Source organism: Cordyceps javanica, chromosome 7 (assembly GCF_051103115.1).
Source record: "Cordyceps javanica chromosome 7, complete sequence".
NCBI classification, from domain to species: domain Eukaryota; kingdom Fungi; phylum Ascomycota; class Sordariomycetes; order Hypocreales; family Cordycipitaceae; genus Cordyceps; species Cordyceps javanica.
In genome coordinates this window covers 1424777-1448631 of record NC_139301.1, presented here as the reverse complement: position 1 = coordinate 1448631, position 23855 = coordinate 1424777, and the positions used below count along the sequence as shown (strand labels likewise).

General features: G+C 53.8%; 8 protein-coding genes across 8 annotated transcripts; 5 read left to right on the top strand and 3 right to left on the bottom strand.

Annotated features, from left to right (window-relative positions):
* Positions 1 to 407: 407 nt before the first annotated feature.
* V2A60_009959 (kinetochore-associated Ndc80 complex subunit NDC80) lies at positions 408 to 2697 on the top strand (the record flags this gene model as incomplete). The annotated part of the gene is made up of 3 exons (XM_083261220.1): positions 408 to 452; positions 510 to 2440; positions 2496 to 2697. 3 exons carry the CDS (start codon positions 408 to 410, stop codon positions 2695 to 2697), a joined length of 2178 nt encoding a protein of 725 aa, XP_083117346.1.
* Positions 2698 to 4245: 1548 nt separating this feature from the next.
* On the top strand, positions 4246 to 4718 carry V2A60_009958 (RNA binding protein SNU13; the record flags this gene model as incomplete). The annotated part of the gene is made up of 2 exons (XM_083261219.1): positions 4246 to 4264; positions 4360 to 4718. 2 exons carry the CDS (start codon positions 4246 to 4248, stop codon positions 4716 to 4718), a joined length of 378 nt encoding a protein of 125 aa, XP_083117345.1.
* Positions 4719 to 5871: 1153 nt separating this feature from the next.
* Positions 5872 to 7248, top strand: V2A60_009957 (beta-lactamase superfamily domain-containing protein; the record flags this gene model as incomplete). The annotated part of the gene is made up of 2 exons (XM_083261218.1): positions 5872 to 6056; positions 6150 to 7248. The coding sequence occupies 2 exons, from the start codon at positions 5872 to 5874 to the stop codon at positions 7246 to 7248; spliced, it is 1284 nt and encodes a 427-aa protein (XP_083117344.1).
* A 1377-nt stretch (positions 7249 to 8625) lies between these two features.
* On the top strand, positions 8626 to 9197 carry V2A60_009956 (uncharacterized protein; the record flags this gene model as incomplete). Its single annotated transcript, XM_083261217.1, has 3 exons — positions 8626 to 8799; positions 8916 to 9095; positions 9171 to 9197. The coding sequence occupies 3 exons, from the start codon at positions 8626 to 8628 to the stop codon at positions 9195 to 9197; spliced, it is 381 nt and encodes a 126-aa protein (XP_083117343.1).
* Positions 9198 to 9709: 512 nt separating this feature from the next.
* Positions 9710 to 11065, bottom strand: V2A60_009955 (uncharacterized protein; the record flags this gene model as incomplete). Its single annotated transcript, XM_083261216.1, has 1 exon — positions 9710 to 11065. One exon carries the CDS (start codon positions 11063 to 11065, stop codon positions 9710 to 9712), a length of 1356 nt encoding a protein of 451 aa, XP_083117342.1.
* A 1369-nt stretch (positions 11066 to 12434) lies between these two features.
* Positions 12435 to 13875, bottom strand: V2A60_009954 (uncharacterized protein; the record flags this gene model as incomplete). Its single annotated transcript, XM_083261215.1, has 6 exons — positions 12435 to 12680; positions 12733 to 12931; positions 12982 to 13147; positions 13197 to 13284; positions 13345 to 13691; positions 13743 to 13875. The coding sequence occupies 6 exons, from the start codon at positions 13873 to 13875 to the stop codon at positions 12435 to 12437; spliced, it is 1179 nt and encodes a 392-aa protein (XP_083117341.1).
* A 1125-nt stretch (positions 13876 to 15000) lies between these two features.
* Positions 15001 to 17631, top strand: V2A60_009953 (uncharacterized protein; the record flags this gene model as incomplete). The annotated part of the gene is made up of 1 exon (XM_083261214.1): positions 15001 to 17631. One exon carries the CDS (start codon positions 15001 to 15003, stop codon positions 17629 to 17631), a length of 2631 nt encoding a protein of 876 aa, XP_083117340.1.
* A 1062-nt stretch (positions 17632 to 18693) lies between these two features.
* V2A60_009952 (phosphatase 2C-domain-containing protein) lies at positions 18694 to 20220 on the bottom strand (the record flags this gene model as incomplete). The annotated part of the gene is made up of 5 exons (XM_083261213.1): positions 18694 to 19073; positions 19142 to 19402; positions 19476 to 19767; positions 19837 to 19910; positions 19974 to 20220. The coding sequence occupies 5 exons, from the start codon at positions 20218 to 20220 to the stop codon at positions 18694 to 18696; spliced, it is 1254 nt and encodes a 417-aa protein (XP_083117339.1).
* Between the last annotated feature and the right edge of the window lie 3635 nt (positions 20221 to 23855).

Sequence of the window (23855 nt, the reverse complement as noted above, 5' to 3'; positions counted from 1 at the left end):
CAAAAGCTGGGGAAGAAAGATGACGAGGGAATCCATGTGCTGCGTGCGGTAAATGTGGAGCTACTACCAAAGGCAGACGGACTGTGCCGAGGTAGCTCTCTGGGTGGCATTTGTGGCTGAAAGCTGACCACCTAACAGCACCAGCCACGTCACGTGCCTTCGTGGCGCGCGACGCTGTGGACTGACCAACGCCCATCCCACATCCACCAATCACAACGCGCGACAGGGCCTTTGTTTACTTTCTAGCCCAGCAACAGCTATGAATCCGTACAGTAGCGCACTTTCGCAATCTGCTTTTCTGAGTTGCGACGAAGCATTCTGCAACTTACTTTCTCGCGGTCGGAAGATTCATAGCTTCCGAATACCTGCTGAGAAACACCTACTTCTACTCTCCAACACGACTTATCATGTCTCAGGACACCGGCCTGTGGAGCGTTCGCAGGCCGCGCGAGGTATGAATTGCTTGCATCTTGCGACGAGCGCATCAAAATTGACTGATAATGCTACAGACCCTTGGAGGACTGAACCCAAATACAGGAATACCAGCGCCTGGATCGACAATGAAACGCAACGCCAGCGGTCATGTACGGGCACAATCTGGATCTAGACAATCCTTGGCCATGTCCCGACCCAACCAGCCACTCTTTTCGCGGACTTCGTCCGGATCCAACCTCGCTGATCTAGGCCTCTCTTCTGTGAAGAGGCAGTCACTTGCGCCAAAGGCTGCGTATGCTGCCGCCATGGGAACACCCGCGGCTACGCGTACCTCAACGGATACAGAACGACGAAGCAGCGTATTTCGGTCGCGCCCCTCGATGAACGGTCCTGTGCACAACCACCAGAGCTTTTTCCAGACGACGCACCAACCGGCCGGTGTACCGAAAGATCCACGACCGCTCAAAGATAGGTCGTTTCAGGCGCGGATAGGGCAAGAACTGATCGAATATATGACGCAAAATAATTTTGAGCTCGAGATGAAGCATGTTCTATCGCCCAACGTCATGAAGTCGCCAACCCAGAAAGATTTCAACTACATGTTCCAGTGGTTGTATCATCGAATCGACCCGAGCCATCGTTTTCAAAAGAACATCGATCAGGAAGTGCCTCCGATTTTAAAGCAGCTTCGTTACCCCTTTGAGAGGAGCATCACCAAGAGCCAGATTGCCGCTGTTGGTGGGCAAAATTGGTCTACATTTTTGGGTCTTTTATACTGGATGATGCAGCTTGCACAGATGCTTGACGGATATACGGCCCGAAAATACGACTATGCATGTATGGATGCTGGGGTGGATGTCAGCGGCGACCACATTATTTTCGATTTTTTGAGTAGCGCCTACAGAGACTGGCTGGCAATGGATGAAGACATTGGCGATGATGATGCGGAAAAGGTGCTGGCGCCGCATGTAGCATCTATGGCGCAAGCCTTTGATCGCTCTAACGGCAGGTACACCTCGGAGTTGGAGATGTTGGAAGCTGAAAATGCACGCCTACTAAAGGAAATTGCGGACTTGGAGAAATCAACCCCCGATCCTGCCATTCTTGATGATCATTTCAAAATCATGGAGGAGGACAAGGTCAAGTTTGAAGACTATAACCATCTTGCGATCCAGCGCTCACAAAAATACGAGAACAGAATACAGATTCTGCAAGAGGAGTTGGAGAGGCTGAACGATGAGCTCAAGGAAGCAGATGAGGAGCGAAGAGGTCTTCAAAAATCAGTAGATGCACTGGGTATCAGCATGCAGGATATCGACCGCATGACGTCTGAGAAGGAGCGCCTGCAAAAAGGGATCGAATCCGCCAGCCAACGACTAGATGAAATCAAGAGGAAGGTCGCTGACAAGGAAGCCGAAGCGAGCAAGAAGCTAGATGACCTGGAAGAGCAGGTGAAGAGGTACAACGCACTCGCATATCAAACTGGCCTGCTTCCGTCGACAGCATCCAACGCCAAGGGAAGAGACTACGAACTCCGTCTCACGGTCAACGATAGCTCTGATTTCACGTCGAGTAATTTTTATGGGCTGAACAACGCAAAGTCAGGCGCCACGGACCGGCTACTGGCAGATTCGACCAGTGGATATCAACCCGGCCACATTATCAACGTTGACTTGCGTGGTCAAGCTCGCAACGGATTTATATCGCTCCGCAAAGAAATTTCGGAACGACGCAGCGCAGCCATGGATGCTATGATCAAGGACCATGATCTTTTGGACGGGCTCAAGGAAGCAATTGAAGACAAGCAAAGTGAAGTCGAGGCGCTCAACCACCGTGTCCGTGCCGCCGAAGAGGAGTACGAGAACATGAGAGAGGTGACAACGGCTCAGAAAATGGCTTCTGATACGCAGATTGAGAGGATGGAGAGAGACCTTTCCAGATTGCGGGCCGGCCTCACCGAGTCTGTTCAGCTTCTCGAGCAGCGTGAAATGAACACGACTATCGAGTGAGTCTGCCACGATAGCCATTCCTTGGAGCACAACGCTAACAGTTATTTTCAGATACGAGCAGTTGGTTCTTAGAGCAAACTCACTGCGTGAGGAGTTACACACGGAGATTGATCGCATGCTGAATGATGTGATCAAATTCAAGATTCACGTTCAAAAGAATCTAGACGACTACGAAGGCTTCGTGGCTGATGAGCTAGAGAAGGAGCTCGGGGTGGAAGACGGGAGAGATGATACCCATGCGATGGATCTGTGAAAGATCGCTTGCGCTTTTCCGTCTTCATTGCGTTGGACTTTTTGTATAAGAGCGAGCATAGTAGTTGGTGGTGCATTTCGGGCGGATTGTTATTTGTGGGTGTTTCAGGCTTGAATGAGCGCATGACGAAGGATCTGAACGGTTTCGATCCTTTTAATGATTGATGAGGCTAATCATTTATACATTTTCCCCCCTTTTTCCCTTTCTTTTCGAAAAATATCATTTACAACTTTCGATTGAACGACAGATATGGACCTGCAACTTTGTGACAGTCGAGGGATGATTGAGAACAGATCCAAGCAGAAACGTGAGCGCTTTGTAGGCAAGGTAGGCAAGGTAGGCCAGGCGCTATGGCAATACAGTTTTGCGGCGAGGCCACATCAATCTAGAAAGTAGAGCGCTGCCATGTCTTGCATAGCTTCCCTCCAGCTGTCACTCTCGACGCGGAGGATTCTGGTGACGCAACAGACAGGATATATCTTTTATATCCTTTCGTTGCTATACCTACCCCGTAGCATGGTACGGTTCGCCAATCACAGCCATCCTTATAATTAATCGCTGCTTCAATTGCATCATCGCGGGAAGTGGCCCATACCCTAGAGCACCGTGATCACGCCGCATGTCTAACCGCTTCCCAGGCTTGAGTGCTCCCCGGATTGAAGCATGCACTTATTCGGCATGAGGATGTGCAGGAAGAATTTCCATAGAAAAGCCAAATCTTGTTCCTGTTGGAGTGATTCAACTGAGCCGGACTCTTTGACCATGAATGGATGACACTGTGGTGTCCCTTGTCTTTCGGCCACGCACCGCTGACACTATTCCTCCCCCTTAGACACCCGTCCTAGTTTGAAAACAATAGTATTCACTTGATATGGACCGGCCTAATGCCTACCAACAAGTCATTTCGTCAAAGGCTTGGCCATTTGCAACCCCAGCAGAAGTATTGGGCCGTCAGCTCAGTGTAATTCTGCAAGCCAAACCACCAACCGTTCTCCGCAGGGACGCTCGGCGCAGAGGAGCCAGACAACTTTCTGGAGCTCCTTGATATGTCAGACTCGCTAGATTTCTCTAATTACCTACGCGATTGAGCTCTGTAGTCATCATTCGTAAGCTCTGCCGGACAATAACGGTACAGCATACGCATCCACAAACAGGTGTGCTACTGATAAAACCGCGCGCAAACGAAACTTTGGACAGCGACACAGGCATACAGGCTAACAGGGTCTCTCTGTCTCCGGTATTGATGACCCACCTTTATGACCTCCATTTGCCAATCAGCCGCCAGCGCAAGCTCGAGAAAAACGTATGACCAATGGCGATGTCGATGGTGGGGCCTTGTAACTGTCTTGCGGTAGGTTTTTTTTTTTTTTTCCTCTCTCGCCGCCAATCTCGGACTCTCGTCACTACACTCATCACCAATATTCACAGACGGCTTTCGCCTTTCCCTTCTCTTCCCCCCAAACGGCAGTGAACCTTTTTCGGGCGAGCCTCTTCCCAGGAACCCTCCCACTCTATTTTTTTTTTTCATTTCTCCACGCTCTCGCAAAGATGTCTGAGGAGAATGTCGGTATGTAGTCCAATCGCATCCTGGTCCTCAGGAGCACCGAAAAAAAAAAGGCACAACGCAGCTAACAGGTTTTTTTTTTTCTTTCCCTTATGCAGCCTGGCCTCTGGCCGACGCCGCCCTGACCCAGGAGATTCTCGACCTCTTGCAGTCGGCCACGCACATCCGCCAGTCCAAGAAGGGCGCCAACGAGGTGACCAAGGCGCTGAACCGCGGTACCTGCGAGATTGCCATCCTGGCCGCCGACACGGAGCCGCTCGCCATTCTTCTGCACATCCCGCTCCTGTGCGAGGACAAGGGCACCCCGTACGTCTACGTCCCCAGCAAGTCGCTGCTCGGCCGCGCCTGCGGCGTCAGCCGCTCCGTCATTGCCGCCTCCATCAACTCCAACGAGGCCAGCGAGCTGGCCGGCCAGATCAAGGCCCTCCGCGACAAGGTTGAGCGTCTTGCCATCTAGACGGGCCAAAATATTGGACAAAGCAGCGTCGAGTCACCCTGCTGGGGGGCATGGAAACACGGCAACCCAGGTGACGACGGGCTCAAGAGTCTGTGGATTGCCGAGAAGACAAAAAGCTGGAATGTCTTGTGAAATGGACACTGGCAGCGCGGCAAGAGTACCTACGGAGAAGTGAACAGAAAACAGTGTTGGGAAATGCTCTGCGGACTCGTAGTTAGGAATGCTATGATTGAATAGTGCAAATACACACGAGACCATGGAACTGTGCCTGAAATTGTCATTTGAGTCTGTCACCTGCATGAGTGAGGTATCGATCTAGTTGATTTGCCGAGTTGCGCGTAGATGAAAGATGGCGAGCGAAATTACACCCGATGCCAAATTAATTCTCTTTATGACCAGCCAGCCCAGGGGTATGCATCCCGGTAGTTGCAACGTCTCTTGAGTCTTTGGTGGCCAATTATGCCTGATAGTCAAAGTCGTAGTAGTTGGAAGAAAGCGCATCCGGCAACGTTTTACTATTCCAGCTCATAGTTGTCGGGATCAATCGACCAAGATGGCGTCATCAGCTCCCACTGGTGTTGGGCGTGAGCAGACTCCCGACACGTCCGCTCCCCGGACAAAAGTTGGCGTGGGGCTTCGGGGCGGAGTTAATCATCTCGGCCCGGGGCGCTCGAAGTTGCGCAACCCGCACATTACAGTGTAATATACACACGAGCCTCCGCCAGGGCTGAGAAGAATGATGCAGGGATTAAGTCCGAGAATAGCTTGCGATGCAATCTGTTTCTCGTGAGGCGCACCAGCTCTGTGGACACGCAATTCCGCTCCCATCTCCCACTCAAAACAGCATTCAGCTCTCAAGTCCGTCAGCATTGACGACGGCGCCGTCAATTTTATTAGCTCGCCCCGTAGGACCTCCGATTCCGTCTCGATTCCAACTTCTTATAAACCTTGATCTGCCCATTGCCCGTCCTAGAACTCCCTCCCCCCCCTCCCTTCCCTCCGCCCATTTTCGTCATCAACCTTTCTCCCAACTTTCACGCTTCGTCTTCTTTCTCACTCGATTTTATCACCCGCCCCTTCCCCTTATTCCCAACCTCATCGCATCAACTAGCAGCACGCGCGCCGACGAGTTGCTCCCAATCGACAGCAAGCCATGGCCGACGAGACGTGGACCACCTCGGTCACCAAGATCTTCGAGGCCAAGTCCATGCCCGAAGAGGCCGTCGCCAACCCGCACCACGTCACCAACAAGAGCGGCAAGCTTACCGGCTTCAAGAACCCGTACCCGTCCTGGTACAATCTGAACGAGCCCTCGCGCATGTTCCACGAGATTATCTGGTCAGACAGCCACGATCCAAACCCGCCTCTCTCTCTTCTTCCCCCCCCCCTCCCCGGTCGCGGCTAACAATGGCGCAACCACCGTTCCCACAGGCCCATGATCACCGGCAAACTCTCCACGCCCGACACCACCCCGCCGACCGTCAATGTCGTCAAGCCGCGCTTCCTGCCGCACCGCTGGGCGTCGCCCAAGCTGCGCGCGACGTGGCTCGGCCACGCCTGCTACTACGTCGAGTACCCGTCGGGCCTGCGCGTGCTCTTCGACCCCGTCTTCGAGGACCGGTGCTCGCCGTTCCGCTTCCTCGGCCCGCGGCGCTACACGCCCAAGCCCTGCGACCTCGCCGACCTGCCCGCCGTCGACGCCGTCGTCATCAGCCACAGCCACTACGACCACCTGTCGCACGCGTCGGTGCTCGAGATCCAGAAGCACCAGCCCGAGGCGCAGTTCTTTGTCGGCCTCGGCCTCGAGTCGTGGTTCCGCAGCAGCGGCCTGAACAAGGTGACCGAGCTCGACTGGTGGCACGACGCCGAGCTCACCGTCAAGAGGGTTGGTGGTAAGAGTAGCGGCAGCGGCACCGGCGCAGATACCGCCGCCGCCGCCGCCGCCGCCGCCGCCGCTACTACCACTGGTGCTGCTGCTGCTGCTGCTGCTGCTGCTTCCGCGGGGAGCAGCCAGGACACCATCACGGCGCGCATCTCCTGCCTGCCCTGCCAGCACACCTCGGCGCGCACCCTGCTCGACAAGGACACGACGCTGTGGTGCTCGTGGGCCGTGTCCTCGGGCGGCAAGTCGGTCTGGTTCGGCGGCGACACGGGCTACCGCGGCATCCCGCGGGGCCTGCCCGCCGGCGCCGACGACTACGGCCCGGAGCACGCGCACCTGCCGCGGTGCCCGCAGTTTGCCCAGATCGGCGCCCTGCGCGGGCCCTTTGACCTCGGCCTCATCCCCATCGGCGCCTACTTCCCGCGCGCCGCCTTCTCCGCCATGCACGCCAACCCCTTTGACTCGGTCGAGATCTTCAAGGACACCGGCTGCCGCCGCGCCATGGGCATCCACTGGGGCACCTGGGCCCTCACCATGGAGGACGTCCTCGAGCCCCCGCGGCTGCTCAAGCGGGCGCTCGGCCGCAGCGGCATCGCCGAGGAGGGCGTCTTTGACGTCTGCGAGATTGGCGAGAGTCGCGAGTTCTGAGGCTTCAAACGATGAGAGTCTCTGTATTTTCTACATTTCATTCTAATTATTATTATTCTTTTTTTTTTTTTTGCTGTCAAGACTTGGTTTTCTGCTAGGGCTTTACGCTCTCGTTTTTACGCTACATGGTCAGGGTATATGGGAGTCAACGGGTTGGAAATAGTCGAGATCTTATCATGTTTGGGAGCGTCCTTCTGCGTTTACTGGAAATCTGTTACAACTTTGTCGGCACGCTACACTTTCGAAAGAGCGCCATCCAGGAAAAGGAAAACAATGCAACATCATTTACTAATACGTTACATCAACTTTGGACCATTTCCCGCCCTATTTCCCCCATTGTCGTGCTATATTCCTTTGCCTGCTGGTGAAAAGTGGCCGAAGCTCCGCGGAGTTCTCAACGCCGACGACTCAATTCTGGGCTCGTCGCTGTATGCAATGCGTTGTTGATCATTCCCGTCACCCGCATATACTCACCACTGTTTGCACCTTGTCTCAGCTGATCCCCTCGTTCATTTGTACCACTCACCGTGCTGGGCAGCTGAGAGCGACCCCTCCGGCGAGGGCGAGGGTCCGGGGGTAATAAGCAGCGCCACCAGCCACTCCCGGTGCCATCCAAATCTGTTCATTCCCGATCTCGGACCCGCTGTCCTTTTGCGATGCACAGCAGAATAGGCGATACAGTAAGCACAGCTGTGGAGTTTTCTCGTTGTAGAGTCTTTTTTTTTGTTTCGGTTGGGCGGGGGAGAGAGAGTCGATTGCGGGCAGTCTCCAGAGAGAGGCCGAGGCTGAGAGAGTCAAAACGAGCTCCAAGATCCGGCATGACAAGGGACGGTATAGCCTATTTGAATGTCTTTTCAACTTGCAGCGCGTGTCAGTCTTTGACACAAAGTCCTTGAGCAGAATATAACGAAAAATCTGTCTTGTAATTTCAAGCCCAGTTTTCCCGCTGTGATGGGCCCCCGGACCTCATTCTCTTGAAGGTCCCATAGTTATATTGAACACAACTCCAGTTTTTATAGAAGTGATCGTCACGACCAGAATGGCCAGTTCCGTTTTTAGACGTATTATGAAATATACTTGCATCCTTCATGCATGATTGCAACCTGCCCTTGTTCGTCGAGGAAAAATTGGCAATGGCCGAACAAAATCAATCCCCGCCCGAGATGATAAACCCGAGAGACGGAATGACCCCCGCGAGCAACTGCGTAGACTTGACGTACCAGATGCCTCCCGAAGGATTCATGTTCAGCTATATAAAGGACATGGTTCCTTCAGGTTGAGCCACATCTGTCCTTTCTAGAGACAAGCTCGTTGACACCGTCCTAGCCCTCCGTATCAAATCACTTTTCTCCAGGAACCGCGACTCCGTTTCCAAACATGAAGGTCCTCACTTCCGTCCTCGCCATCGCCATGGCCGTGGCCAGCGTCAGCGCCGTTGCCATTGAGCCCATGTCCGATATCGAGGCTCGCTGCATCGCCAACGGCAAGGCTTGCAAGGCCAATGGCTCCATGGGCACCTGCTGCAGCGGCTTCTGCCTCGCACAGGGCGGCGTACGTTTTACCATGAAATATTCCCCCTACGGCTTCGCAAAATGCCGTCTTCCCTTCCTTACGCCCCCCCAGCCGCATAAATTGCTGACCAGATTTTGTTCTTCCCTCCTTATTAGAAGGTTGGAAAGTGCGCCAAGAAGTCCTTCGCCGCCGCCGACGCTGCTGAGAGCGAGGTCGTCGCCGACAGCGAGGTCGTCGCCAATCTTGAGGCTCGCTGCCTTGCCAATGGTAAAAGGTGCAAGGCCAACGGCTCCTTGGGCACCTGCTGCAGTGGTTTCTGCCTCGCCCAGGGCAACGTGAGTCTTTCCACCGCAGATCAAATGTTTCGTGACTTTGTAAACGATGCTAACCATCTGCTTCATCTTATACAGAAGGTCGGTGTTTGCAAGAAGAAATAAATGGGTATAGCGTTGTAGAATGTTATGGAACATTGTTCATACGAGATTACGACAGACAGTCAGCATTCATGAAAAACGTTGATACAATACTCGTACATAGCAAAGAACTTACGTATATTTACCCTGGAAGACCAAAACAGTCAAGTTGCCACAAGCCCAAGCATCTCGGGAACGAAAAGTGCAATGAAGAGCGCAGTAATCTGATGCAGTCATTATGTATATCCAAAAGACTAGAAATTACGTATGTAATTGAGGAAACAGGTGACTCTTTGCTCGCAATGTCAAAGCTCCAAAGAGAACGCTCATATGCACCCGCGCCAGTAAGGACTCTTTTAGCCTCCAAATTTGATTTGTTCATGATATGAAAAAGCCATGATTTGCTTCCAGTCCCCAGAAATGACTCCGCCCATGGCCATGACAATATGAAAATAAAAATATGAAAGAAAGGAACGAGGGTACTTAAAAATGATAAAGGGTATATGCAGTTGTACAGGCTTGCAACGGCAGAGGTGTCATGGCTCCACGGGCAGCTCGCCCCTATTAGGTGGCGCTGGACCACTCTTGTCGATGCCTTGGAAAGTTTCATAGAATTCATGTCGGTCATCTTCCAATTTTAGTCTCGTTTCACCCGAGGCAACCATATGCTTGACGTCGCTCCAGTAGGCCAGCTTGCGGACTTCCTCATCCGCATGCCGAAGTGCCGCATTAAGCGCGTCTTTTCGATTCCTCGTGGCTGGTATGGGATTTTTGTCAGCATCCCTGGTAGCTTCGTTGAACTTGGCGACAAGATGGCATAACAATAACCTGCGTGATGCTTGGAAGATGAAGAGGCCCATGATTTCGTGCATGTTTCTCTGTAAAGCCGGAAGGTCTTGCGCATGCTCCAGGTAGTTTTCGATTGCTTCTCTCTTCTCGCGATCTATGCGAGCGATTCGAAGGGTTCGCATCAGAGTCGGGAGGTTGTCTATGTCGGGCTCTTCTTCAACAAAATCGACAGTGGACGTTTGCGCCGTGCTTGCGCGGCTGGGAACACGGCTCACGAGACTGGCGGTGGTAGTCTTGGTGCGCTCCGATGCGGGCCGTACAGAAAAGTATTCGGTGGTGAGGAGATGAGGCTCGTCAGGCTTGTGATCGCAACGCTTCTTCACTCGTCTGCGGATCCAAGCTCGTCTTCTGACAAAGGAGTTCCACCACTTGGCACCATGCCAGGAAAACGCACCGGAAAACGCAAATGAATATTCCCACCCAAACTCGTCCACTCCTTCTTGGTGGTTAATACGCCATTCCGGCCAAGCCCATTCCCATGTTGGGTCAGGAACAACAGCTGTGTGAATATCGGTCAAGGAAGGCTTGTGAAACTCATTTGTCCATGGTGTAGGATCTAAGCCCCCCAGTGCTTTCGAGGAAAACAAGGCGGCACCGCACAAGAAGCCACCTCGCTCGTTTTCGTACAGAATGTCGATCGCGGTCTCACGATTATCAACCTTCTTCTTGGTTATGGAATACTGTTGAGGTTCAGGCATTGGGGTTGCACCGTGGACTTCAATGGAGGGCTGAGATGGTGACGGCCTCACGGTGTGCGGATTCTCTTGCTCTGCTGGTTGTTCGAGTATTACATCGCGGCTGCCGCTGGGGCTGGGACGCCTGCTAGACGCATTCGACTCATCGGCACTAGCTTGAGCACGACTGCTCCGCCGGGTACTAGGAGCAGGAGTCAAGAGATTAGACGTGGTCGTGGTCCTGTCTATTTGCGCATAGTGATGGCCGTTATGAGGTGAGACTGTGCCATCATTGTCGACGAGGGCGATCTCGTGGTCAAAATCGTCTGGTTTGAGGCCTACCACACGGCGCGAGCTGCGGAGCTTCATTGAGGGAGGGTTGGCTCAGGCCCGCTCGGCAGGCGGCCACCGTGGATCTGGCGGTGCGCGGGCAAGCCCGTACAGAGCGTCTCTCTCACTTTTTTTTTTTGGTACGGACGGTGGTCAGGATTTCATTGGCGTGTTGTCAATTCAAGTGTAAGCCAGGTGATATCTTCGTCGTGCAAAGGATTGGCTATCGCGAACTGGTGGCGGGTAGGACCTGGTGTCGTGGAAAGAGCAGCGAGCAGTACGTCAGCCAAGAGTCGGCGAGCCAGTGGCGCAAGATGCACTCAAGTCTTTCATCCGCAGTTTGTACCGGGCGTGACGGAACTGAAATGGATCAGCTGACTGCTGAAGGCCAGCTGTATTATGTGTGCAGAGAAAAAGGCAGAAGACGGCATTGACATCAAGCTGCGGTACTGTTTGTAGGATCGTGTGGTCAACGACGCTTTCAGCGATCGGGGTGACGATGCAGCCAATGAGCTTCGGGGCAGATGCCAGCACAAAGGGAAAGATGCCGCCAGTTCATTCACAAAGCACACAAGGTTGGTAGGGAAGAAGGAAGCAGGCACCCAAAGCAGGTGAAGTGGAAAAAAAGAGAAAAATCTCGCGCCAGCCGAGCCCAGGCGTTGGGTCGTCGGGGTTGAGGAGCAGAAATGCGCAGCAGCAGCTGCAAACAGGGAAACCGTCGGCCAAGTTAAAGGTCGCAGGCAGCCGGCGGGTGGGTTTGGTGGATTTCGGTGGGCTGATCAGTGGCTGTCTCCAGCGGGGTTGTAGTACATGTCGCGCTGAAAGATTGAATGAGAGCCGGAGGAGGCCCTGAAACCCCGCCGAGGCGGTCGGCTGGCCCACTGGCACCGCTGCCAGCCAAGTGGGGCACCTGCATGGCGTTCATGATGTAATGCCTGCAACAAGTCTAGAATCACAGTCCTAGCGGCTGTACTGCAGGGGGTTGGCCTTGGAAAATGCGCATTCTGCAGGCTCGTGACCTCTTGGGTAGATGGTATTTCAAAACATGCGCCTGAGATCTCTCTCTTTCTGCATCGGCAGCGCTTTGCTTTGGCTGCCTCCCACGGCTATCGCGCCACCACCGATATGGGCTTCAATGTCGCTTGTGGCTTAGCTGAGGCTGGTGAACAACCACAAGCCACCGCGTGAAGCAAAGGCGGCAAACCTCCTACTTAGCAAACACACTTTATTTCCAACTCTAAAACCATGACTGCCGCCATTCTCCGAAGACATATATCTGCGACTTTCCTCTTGAGACTTCTTCCAGCACTCGTTATCAGTTCGTGTGAAGACGGCATTGTCGCCACGTCACTCTTGAGTCGTTTACCATTAATAAAGCGCACTTGACTCGACAAAGCTAGGCTCAACTTCATGTCTTAGCAAATGTCCTCTCAACAGTCTCCTTAATCTTCCTCACAATCCCCTCGATATCGTCCGCGGTGCTTGTGTACACTGGTGAGACCAGCACGTGGTCGCCATCGACGCCATCCATAGTGCCCGTCCCAGGATACAGCATAATGCCCATGTCCATCAGGCCCGTCGTGTGCACTGCGTTCGCTACCCCTGCTGCCACTGGGAAAGGTGTCTTGTTTTCCTTGTCACGCACAAACTCGATCTTGGTACGTGTTAGCGCCGCCTGCCACACGTGGTATTGTCGTCGCACTTACACCCCAAAAGAGGCCCTTTCCTCGTACGTTGCCCACATTCGGATGATTGTCAAGCGCCCCGTGCAAGAGCTTTCCTAGCAGCTTTCCCATTTTCTTGACATTCTGGACGAGATTGCCTTCGCGCACAATGCGCTGCACTTCCAACGCGGCAGCACAGGCAACTGGGTGGCCCTGGTATGTGTGGCCATGCATGAAAGCCCTAAAGTCCCGTCAGTGGTCAAATTAGCAAAAATGAATTTGGGAACAAACCCGGTTCCTGCCATCAGAGTATCTGCGATTCGGTGGTTGATCATCAGCCCGGCTACTGGAGCATATCCTCCGCCTAGTCCTTTTGCCATTGTCTGTATATCAGGCACCACACCCTCCTGCTGCCAAGCATGCAAGGATCCGCAACGACCCATTCCGGACATGACCTCTGCAAACGCTTTAGATTTTGATACTTCCCGACATTGAGGGGCACTTACCGTCCAAAATAAGCAGTGCACCGTATCTATCGCAGACTCGTTTCATGGCTTTGAAGTAACCAGGCACAGCAGGAACGCATCCTAGTGTCTGACGATGTGAACGGCCTGTCAGTGATTGTTTTGAAACTGCTGAGCCTTGAAAACCTACCGCTCCGACAACAGGTTCCGCAACAAATGCGCAAATTGTATCAGGACCAACTTGCTGGAACTTGCTGTCCAACTCATCAGCCAATTGTTCCACATACTCATCAGTCGTTTGACCTGGTTTCATGCCTCTATAGGCATTGCATGCTGCGACTCGGTGCACGTTTGGTAGAAGCATGTCTAGGAACAAGCTACGCCTACCAACATGTCCACTCATTGACAGTCCACCCAGGGTGGTGCCATGATAGGAGCCTTCTCGCGCAATGAAATTGATGCGCTTCGGCTGTCTGTTGCTCAATTCCATGTAGTACTGTCTTGCCATTTTCATAGCGGCATCCATAGCTTCGGAGCCTTTCATCAAATTAGTAGACTGATTCTTCACAAGCCGTGGGTAGGACAAACCAGATGACATGATGTACGCCTTGGCCATCGCACCACCTGTCCCGTTGATGAGCTCGGTTGCGAGATCTTCTCCTACTTGATGGCCAAAAAACATTGAATTGCAGTAAGAGAACTTTTCCAGCTGGTCAATCATTGCTTGGCGAACTCTTTTGTTCCCATGCCCTAGACACGCCACAGACGCCCCGCCTGTTGTGTCTTCCATTTCATGGCCACTCGAAAAGCGTATACGCGTCCCATTCGCTTCCACTACTTGCATAGGTGTTACTTTGATGTTTCTATGTAACACCGCACTCTTGGCGACAGGAATCGGCTCTTCGTTCGCTGGTATGGCGACGGCCACAGAAGTCGATACATAACGGTGAGAAGGTCGCTGAGGAACTGCCGTTGCTGCCCTCACAATTCTTTGGTCTGGCCATATAACGCTACGGGTCGTAAGCGTATATCCCACGGGTATTCGGACTCGGTATGCCATCATATTGCCAGCTCTGCCAATGAGACAAGAACCACTAATAGCAGCCGGAGTGCAGGGGACTGTAGCAGTTTATGGTTGGCGCGGGGGTTATAAGTCTGTCAATGTTTGCTTTCCGCGGCATGATCTTGCGATATCGGTCAGCCCGACAGCGCCAAGATAAGGGATCTGGTCATCTGGCCAAACATAAAGGCAGGGTAGGGCGTTGTCCGTCATGGAGTTTGTGTAATGCGATTGGTTTACCGGGCGGGGCTCGCGGTTGTCGGGCAATCAGGTTCGGGATGCGCCCTCCGAGTGCCATACTGATGAAACATCCCAACTGCTGCATGAGCGGTGTGGTTTTGAGGTAAGAATAGAAATAATGCCATTGATCTGTCACTCGTTCAATATTAGGAACAATTCCAACATCTGTTCGAGTAGTTTTGTCTCTCTCTAGTTGTTACTAATAATCCCATGAATCGAGTTACTCTTTGCTTGACCGTGAGAAGGCTAGTCGGTAGGCTACCGTTATCGGTCATGCATGCCGGCTTACGAGGTAACGGTGAGCAAAGACAAATATCAAGAAAATAGAAAGAATTCAATACTTTTTCGTCAAATAATGTGGCGACATGATTTTTGCAAAAATAATGCAACTACATCTGATGACAGTCGAGCTTTTTCTTTATATCCAAAGCCTGCACGTGACGCCCCAGCCGTTAGAGAGATCATGAAACTTTTAGTCGTTGAACTGTCCACCAGCAACAACATCCATGATTATCGCAGCTCACATTCGCTCGGCGTAGCACGCCCATGTATGCGGGAGTCACGGCACTATTCAGGGCGCGGGCCATCCGGCTCGGCGTACCTCGATTTAGTGCAGCCGCATCGAGCCCGAAGAACAGAGAGCGACAGGTGCAGCACTGTCACGCTCTGCGCTCTCTGCACCTGAGCTCCTCGACGGCGCGCACCACAACGGCCGCTGCCGAGCCCGAAGACACGGAAGCGAGCACCGTCGTCAAGGCCGAATTGTCACACACGAACCTAGCGCGCAACAGCGAGATCCGCTTCGCGTACCGGGACAGAACCCCCGAGACCGAGGCCGCCGTCAACGAGATGCTTGGCACGGCCTACATTCCTCCCGCCCGACGGTATCCTACGCCCGAGGCCACACGGCTGAGCCTGCAGCGGGCTCGGCGCATCGCGCGCGTCCGCGTTGGCGAGGAGATCCTCGCACGCAAGGGCGGCAAGGTCCGGCGCCGCGACGCGGCCGACACCTTTGGCCTCCTGAAGAACATGACGCAGCCGCGAGGCAAGAAGCCCGCCATGCACGCCATGCGTATCGTTCTGCCCAAGGCTTGGGAGTTTGACGTTTCCAAAAGCAAGAGCGTTGACTACGTCGAGGCTCGCACCGGCTTGGCAGCCCGGCTGCGCATGACGAGCGACAGGGAGAATGCCACTGCCATCGTGCTGCGTGGACAGGGCCCGGTGCTCGCCAAGGCAGCGGACGAACTCATCGCCGTGTGCAAGGACGTAGAGATCTTCAAGCTCGGCGAAGTCACGAGTTTTGACTACGCCGCGCAGCGCCTCTGGCCCGTCATTCAGGATGCCGAAGACGGCGGTTCCTTTGTGCCCCCTGGCCAGCTGGAAAATATCTGGCTCCACAGAGAGCAGCAATACTGGGTGGACTCCGCGTACGAAAAGACACCCAGGCCGGCGCAGTGGACAGAGGCGTCATTTGACATTTTTATCAGGTCGTTGGTGTATGGACGTCTGAAACCCGGGTTGACGCTGCCATTGTACAATTACGGAACCCACACGGACGGAATCCGCGTGCGCATGATTATGGAAGCATTCGAGGACCCAGCAGCGCGCAGCTGCATCACAACGCCGGTCCTCAAGATGGCGCTGCAGTTCATGGCCTCGCACGGCGGCCACCGGGCCAGCGCCGAGCGCCTCCTCTCACAAGCCGAGAGATGGGGCGTGCCGCTCGACACGGATGCCTTCAACATTCTGCTCGACTGCTACGTGCACAAGCACGATGTGCGCTTCTTCCACAAGGTGCTCATCAAGATGCGCGAGCGCTGCTTCTACCCAAACACGCGCACGTGGCTGCACTTTTTGCGGCTTGTCCAGCGCGACGACACCCGGCTGCAGGTCGAGGCGGCCATGTTCGACCTCGGCTTCTTCGAGGATCCTGGCACGCGCCGCGGCGTTGGCGTCATCACGGCCGGCGCACTTGCCTACCAGGCGCTGCGCGCCGGCGAGACCCTGCCGGCTTTCCTCAGCAAGCAGGTGGCGCGGTTCGGCCCTGCGTGGCTCACCGACGACCACGCCGCCGCTACCAATGCCGTGCTGCGCGAGTTCTTCCTCTTCCACCCGACACCCGCCGCCAGCAAGCGCTACCTAGATTACCGCGTCCTCGTCGACCGCGTGGCCGAGCACGGCGGCAAGAAGGCCATGGGCGCAAGCACGCTTAACCTCGTCCTAGAGCACTGCGCGCAGCCGCACGTCCGCGACTGGGACACGGCGTTTTGGGCGCTGGACCGCTCGTCGTCGGACGCCGTCGTCGAGCGCGGCGCCGCCGCCGCCACCTACCACCACCTCATCAACCTATGCCTGGGCACGCGCAGCGCGACCGCCCTCGGCGCCGTCGTCTTCTATGCCGTCAAGGAACGGGCGCTGACCGTCCGCGCCGCGCGCACGTCCGTGACCGGAGCCATGCTCGGCAAGGTTGGCGGCGCCGACGGCGACGGCGACGACGGCTCCTTTTGGCAGGTGCAACCCCCGCGGCTGCTGTCGCGCGACATGGCCGCCGCCCTCCGCAGGACGCCCGCCGAGGCCAAATCGCATGCTCTCCGCACGGTCGAGACCGCCATCCGCGACGCCACGGCGGGTTACGTGCCTGCCGACAGGCTCGTCGACGTGCTGCGCACCGCGCGCGCGCTGGACTACGGCCGGCACGAAGCGGGCCTTGCCGGAGACAAGGCAGGCTCGCAGGAGATTGACCCCAACGGCCCGGCGCTGACTATTGCGCTCGCGGGCGTCAAGGACAGCGACGGCAACGACGACGACGTCGACGCATCGCCGCGGCGGAGGGGCGAGGTGCGCCTGGACAGCGCTTTCGACGCGCGCCGCATGGTGGTCTACAACCAGCAGCACGCGAGGCCGCCGTGGCTCGAGCCTCGGCGGAAGCGAAATGGCGGCGCGGCGCGCGACGAACCAGCAGCGACAAGCTCCCAGGCTGGACAACTAGTACCATCATCATCAACAACATCAACGTCATCATCCTCGTCATCATCACCAGCCACCCCAACAGCAGAAGCAGCAGCAGCAGCAGCAGCAGCAAACGATACAGCCACCGACGCCACGAAAGAACAGGGCGGCGAGAAGCGAATCAGCGGTAGCCACCCGCTTGTACAATATCTAAACTCGTTGCAGTAAAAAACAAAAGACAAATCTTCAAGAGCAAAACAAAACAAAAAGGCAAAAAGGAAGCGGCTGTTTTCTCTTCTGCTTTTTGGTGGACATTTTAGAGATGGAAGCTCAACAGCAGCATTTGTATTATAATTTGTACAAAAAACGCGGAACACAGCAATAGAGAACAAGAAAGATATCTAGATACCCCTACATTTGAAACCCAACATACACACTCTTGTGCCTTCTTTCGATGGATTATTTATAGAAAAATGCGTATACTTGAAACGGAACTACTCATCTCATACCCATCCACTTTGCATAATTGGGTGGCATTACCCCATTGTATTTTGGTGGCACTTGGAGACAATACAAATATCCCAGGAATCTTCCTCACCTCTTGCACCACCATGCTCCTTCTGCTCTTTCTCCGCCAACTTCTCTGTCATCTCTGCAAGAAAAAAAAACAATAAAAAAATAAAAAGTAACAAAAAGATATCTTTCGTTCCGAACTTCGTTTATTTCCCCTCCCCTCCTCTCCTTTCCAGCCCTCATTTGCTGTCGTGGGGCAAGATCTTTGCAGGTCATCACCAATTCCGTTTTTTCTCTTCTTGTTCTTTTTCTTCTTCCATCGTTTCTATGGTCGTGTCATCGTCTCAAGAGAAAAAAATTAACCACCCGTCCATTGGCATGAAATTGTGCTCTCTTTTTCGAAATCACAGCGCTTCCTTGGTTCCTGCATTTTTTTTTCGGCTGCACAGCGTTTTTGAGGGGGGCCATAGAAGAATTTATAAATGTCATGTCTAGGGAGAAACCGACACTGCTCCTTCCAACAGATGCCGAGGTGGCACTAGCAGATTGAATAGTTGACGAGAAACATTGGGAACATGGTAAATAAAAAAAAGAGGGACATGGGGATATCATCGCCAAAATTGGCGATCCTTGAAGCGCGAGACAAGGTGGATAAGAGCAAAAAAAAGATGCGGGGAAAGGTGGTTGCGGGTGCGTTCAGTCGTGGGGTTCAATTTTTACACTGTCACCCTTTTCGGCCATTTGTGCATCGTCACCCTGGCAGGTCAAGACGACCACCTAGTCCTTCTTAGTCTCTTCCGAGGCGGGCGTCACTTTCTTTTCTTGGTTGTCGGACGCGGGGGTGGGTTTGGATTCGGCGGACTCGGCTAATGTCGATTCGGGGGCAGAGGACTGTGTCTTGGCATCCTTGTCTTCTGTTGCGTCCTTGTCGGTCGTCGTAGGTTTTGAGACCTGGCTCTCGAGGTCCTTGTCTTCGTCGGCATTATCGAACATTTCGGTATCATCTGAACCCGTAAGAACCTCTGTGCCATCGCCGAGGAAAATAATTCGACCGCGAGACCCACCAACGCCAAATCCTTTCTTGCCATCGGCATCCATTTCATATCCGCTGTCGCTATCCTCGTAGTTGTGGTGCACACCGGGGCCACGGAATTCGGCTGATGGGGTCGGTTAACTCTGATTGGCCAGGAGTGCGCATGCGCGGGCTGTGATTAAATATTCATACCGTATTCGGGAGGGGCGCAAGGACCGTCACCATTGGCAACACGCTTGGCAATCTCGTCGTACCATTGCTCTTTGGTCTTGCCATTGAGGAACGCAATAATGATCATGGTCATGTTGTCGCAGCCGACACCTCCAGTCTCCGAGTTGGAGGCCAGGCAGTTATCCATCATATTTTCGCAGATCTTCTCGAGGTCCTGCTTGGCGGCAATGCCGCGGCGAACGAATTCGACGACTGCCTGAGAGGATTGGCAGTCCCAAATACCTACACACGAGTTTAGTATCGCGACTAGCATAGCCGAAGTGGGTGCAGGATGCAGTAGCATTTCAAGACCTACCGTCGCAAGCAAGAACAAGAAACTCGTCCTCGTCGGTCAAATCGTGCTGCTCAACATCGGGGAAGGCAGTGACGATCTGGGCCTCGGGGGGCAGTTCGGCAACCTTCTTGAACTCGAAGTCACCGATAGCGCGAGACAAGGCAAGGTTGCCATTGACACGGCCAAAGTCGACAAAACCGCCAGCGGCGGTGATGCGGTTCTTCTCGGCCTCGAGTTGGGGCTTGTGGTCTTCGGACATGGGCTTAGCGCGGCCCTTGATGCCCAATACACCTCGGGAGTCACCAGCATTGGCCTGAGTGATTTGTTAGACGACTTGTGGCCCCAATTCTGAGGTCACTAGGGCAAATTTTGGCAAACGTACCACGAAGAGTTTGTTGCCAACAATCAAGCTTACGCAAGCGGTGCAGCCAGAAACCTCATCCTCGAATCTGGGGTCTAAAAGTGAGTGTCAGCAGATGCAAAAGGGGATTGTATGTAGCGTCATGAGGAACCACGTACCCCCAAGCATAGCTCTATCGGCGGCGAGGAAACCGTCCTTGAGGCCTTGAATATAGTCGCCTTTTTTGAAGGATTCCTGTCTGGCAATGATGCTGTGCATGTTGGCGCCACAGTAGGTTGCTACTCTGTCGCCACCGTGGCCGTCGTATACGCCAAAAAATGACATTCGGGCGTTCTTGTGGACTTCGGACTCCTCGGCGGAAGGGGAAGGCATCAGGTCGAGGACGGTGGTGTCAGCATCCTCCATGCTGATACGCCATCCTTGCATGGAGGAGACGCCATAGAGGAGGCGGTCATCTTGGCCCTTGGACGAGTTCTGTAGAGGTAGAACAAGAAGAACAACATTAGCTTTGGTACAATTTGGATTTTTTAGAATAAAGAGGCCATGGCCTTTGCGAATGGCAGCCGGGCACGCGTAGGAAGAGTGGTTTGTGGTGGCGGCGACTGAATGCGGGGCACGTGGAGGAAGGGATTTCCGTGCTCAACGAGGCGCGTGAATGCGCAGCATCCGGTCCTCTCGGAGTCGTAGAGCGGCGCGGTGTTTGCGTGGGCTCATGGGCAGTGAAAGCAAAGACGATCCCAGAGCCATTGCCAACGTTCTGCGAGTTTTCAAAGCCAGCAAGACAAAACGCGCGTTGCTCGTGACAAATCAGGCCCAGCAATGGCACCACCACGACAGCTCTTGCGCAGAGAAGGCCGATCCCAGATGCGAGCCCCTCAACGAGGAGGGATGAAGAGCGCTCCGGGTTGTAGAGCAGAAGAAGGAAATAAAAAACACACCTTGTCAACCACCGGCTCCGAAAGGGTTTGACCCATGGCTACGGAAAGGGCTGTTGTATCGGGGAGCGGCGCAGAGTGGCAGCTACCGCGAGATTATGGATGGGATTGTGTGCGGTTGCTGTGGTTTGTTCGTGGGGAGGTGGGATGGATGGTGGACGAAACCGTGCGCGGGGCTGTGGCCGGGGAGGGGTTGTATTGATGGGCGGCGTTGGAGAACGGGTGGCGGACAAAGCTGGCAGATTTGTAGAGGAAGCCTGGTTCGCGGGGGGGTTGGACAAAAATGAAACAATGAGAACGTGATGCCAGAAAAATCGCCGTCTCGCTCGCTCGATGTGGTAAATTTTTTTTCGGATTTAATCTGTATTTTCGCGGTGTTGGGAGAGAGAAAAAGGGCCGGAAGTGTGAGCCCGCAAGGTTCCAAGGCAGCGACAGACAGACGACAGAGCTGGCTGGTGCAGACGAGGAAGAGGCGAAGGGGGGCGCTCTATGCCAGGGCAAAGAGGGCGTACTAACTTTGATGAATGACGGGACGGACTCGGCCAGCGACTGACTGGTAGGCTATCCTACTGAACATAGCAGGTACCTAGGACGGGTCCAGTGAGGGGGTTTTTGGGGGCAGAGAAAACCCAAACCTGCGGCGCTCTCATAATGTACAGTACCTAGGTAGGTACCTTAGGTACTTAGGTAGGTACCTACATGAGCACCTGTGTGGTACTGGTACGCGGAAGCTGAAGCTTGCTTATCCTTACTCCGACTTGATTACCTCTCGTCACACACACTTGTTTTTTTTTTCCTTGGTTACCAGACTACATTGCTACAAGTGTGACTACTCGACACTTCCAGTTCCATGTTTTCCCCCTCCTCATTTTTCTTTCGCGGATTTTCTTCTGTAAGCAGTGACGGTTCGAACTGGAAAAGTCTGCATTGTCCTTTATGGTTCCTCCGCAAAGCTTCGGGTCGTTTACGTGGGAGCAGGCGCTAATAAGCAATGGCAAATGCTGGCAACGACAAAAAAAAAAGACCGGCTCCCCCTCCCCGCTCTCGCTCTTTGCAAGCCCGCTCAACACAGCCGGCGCAAAACCTGTACCCATCTCTGATAACGATCGCTGATGAATGTGCCTGTTCAGCTTTTCCAGCTTCCAACCCCGTTCCCGCTCGTCCTACCTAGCTACCTAGGTACTGGTAGGTAGGCAACAAGGGTCCAAAACACTTGAGGCGGCGAGCAGAGTCCCTGCTCTGCTTGTAGCAGACAAGCAAAGACTTGAGGAGGGGGACAAGACGAAGGAGAAAAAAAACACACACACACACATAGGCCACGAGAGACGACGGGTAAGCATCACAAACATGGAAAGCCCTGTTCCCCAGGCATGCCCGGGGCCCTTTTCGAAAAAGCAACAATCGGCGCGCCTAACTCCAAGGCTACACCAACTGTGCATTCCGCTGGCCAATCAGACACACCCGTACGCCGTCGGCACCCCGTAAAGGAGAGAAAATCCAAGAAACAAACCTCCGTGGGAGGGAGGGGGCCAAAAGCAGGGAGAGAGCGGTTCGATTGCACGCTTGACTGCCTGCTTACTCGCTTTGCCCTGCTGCCTGCCTTCCTGCCTGCCTGCCTGCCTGGCTACCTGGCTTCCCGGCTGTCGGGCAACATGCCGGAGCATCATGTGCCCAAATCAAGCTTTTTTTCTTCTAAAGGCTTGTCACTCCAACTGGCCGCCCCAACAGGAACCCTGTGTATACTGCACTAGTTACAATCCCCCGGTCTCACTTGAAGGTAGTTACTATTTACTAATCTAACGGCCAACCTCGGCGCACGTTGCCGCCCAAGATGAAGAAACAAGTGTGCCAAGAAAGAAGAGCAAGAATATGTTTTCGTAATATCTTCGATGGATCGATTCAACAAGCAAGACTTGCACAGAATGTCACAGATGTCCCACTGACTGACACATCCCCCCCGGAGTTCCCTTATTGCCATTTTCAGTACGGATACCAAGTTGCCAAGTTCAAAATGTGGGGGAAAATCTATCAATTAACTATCAATGGAGCAGGGCTTCAAGTGTTCCCAGTCCAGCCCCCCTCTCGCTCTCCAACTGCAGTCCACACGGCCCGGCCGACCAGCCGCATGCTTCTTATTTCGTTAAGAAGGCCCCCCCCCCCCCCAGTATCTCAATACAGTCAATCAACTTATAATCAAATTTTCTTGTCCGACTGTCGCCCAAGCCCCCGAGTGGCTGTAGAATGGAAAATGAAAACTCTCCCTCATCTGGTTTACGTAACAACACGCCCTTTTTGTCTCTTTTGGTATGTAGGTACTGATAGGTTGGGTGTGACTTGCACGCGGCCAACGCCACCACTCCCAATTCAGGACAAGCCACCAATTAGAATTCCTCTCCAACCCCCCAAAATTTTGAAAAGAATACTTTTTTTCTCCTCTTCAGCCGGATCTCCTTGTCTGGTCGCGTGTCCTCGAACCCCAAAATTGATATAAAATAAAGTTAAAAGCAGAAAGTCTACAATTTACCCCCCCGCGCCTTTTCTTCCCGTTCTCCAGCCTCTCGTCCATGTCCATGCCAGCCCCAGCTCATGGCCCGCCGGGAAGTAGTGATAATCTCATCCACAATGTAGAGCAAGAGACTGGAGAATAGGAAAAGGATTTTTACAGGGGCATCTTCTAGAATGACATACACAGAGCAGCCCACAGCCGGTGACTGTTGCCGTGTGTCTCGCTCAGCTTCCGCAGAGTTGCGACTTTCCGTACGTGCCTCGCCCGGCATTGTCCAAAGTATGACTAAAAAGTAATTCGTACACTTTTTATCATCGGCCGCCTCAACAAGCCTGGAATTCTTCATGTGGCCACCACCTTTCTGAGGCAGAGCAACGCAGCATAGAGTTCCCCCAGCAAGAAGAGTGCATCGGGTGAGCAACACAAGTTGACGAATCCAACGGTGCACAGTGTCCATAAATGCCAACAAGGGTGCTTATTTCTATCAATCAATGCCAGTCATGACTCTCTCAATCTTATACATCGTCATTTCCGCCGGGCTCCCAATGCATCCAAAGTGTCCTACTATCGATTCGTCTATACAAGCGACCAAATACCCA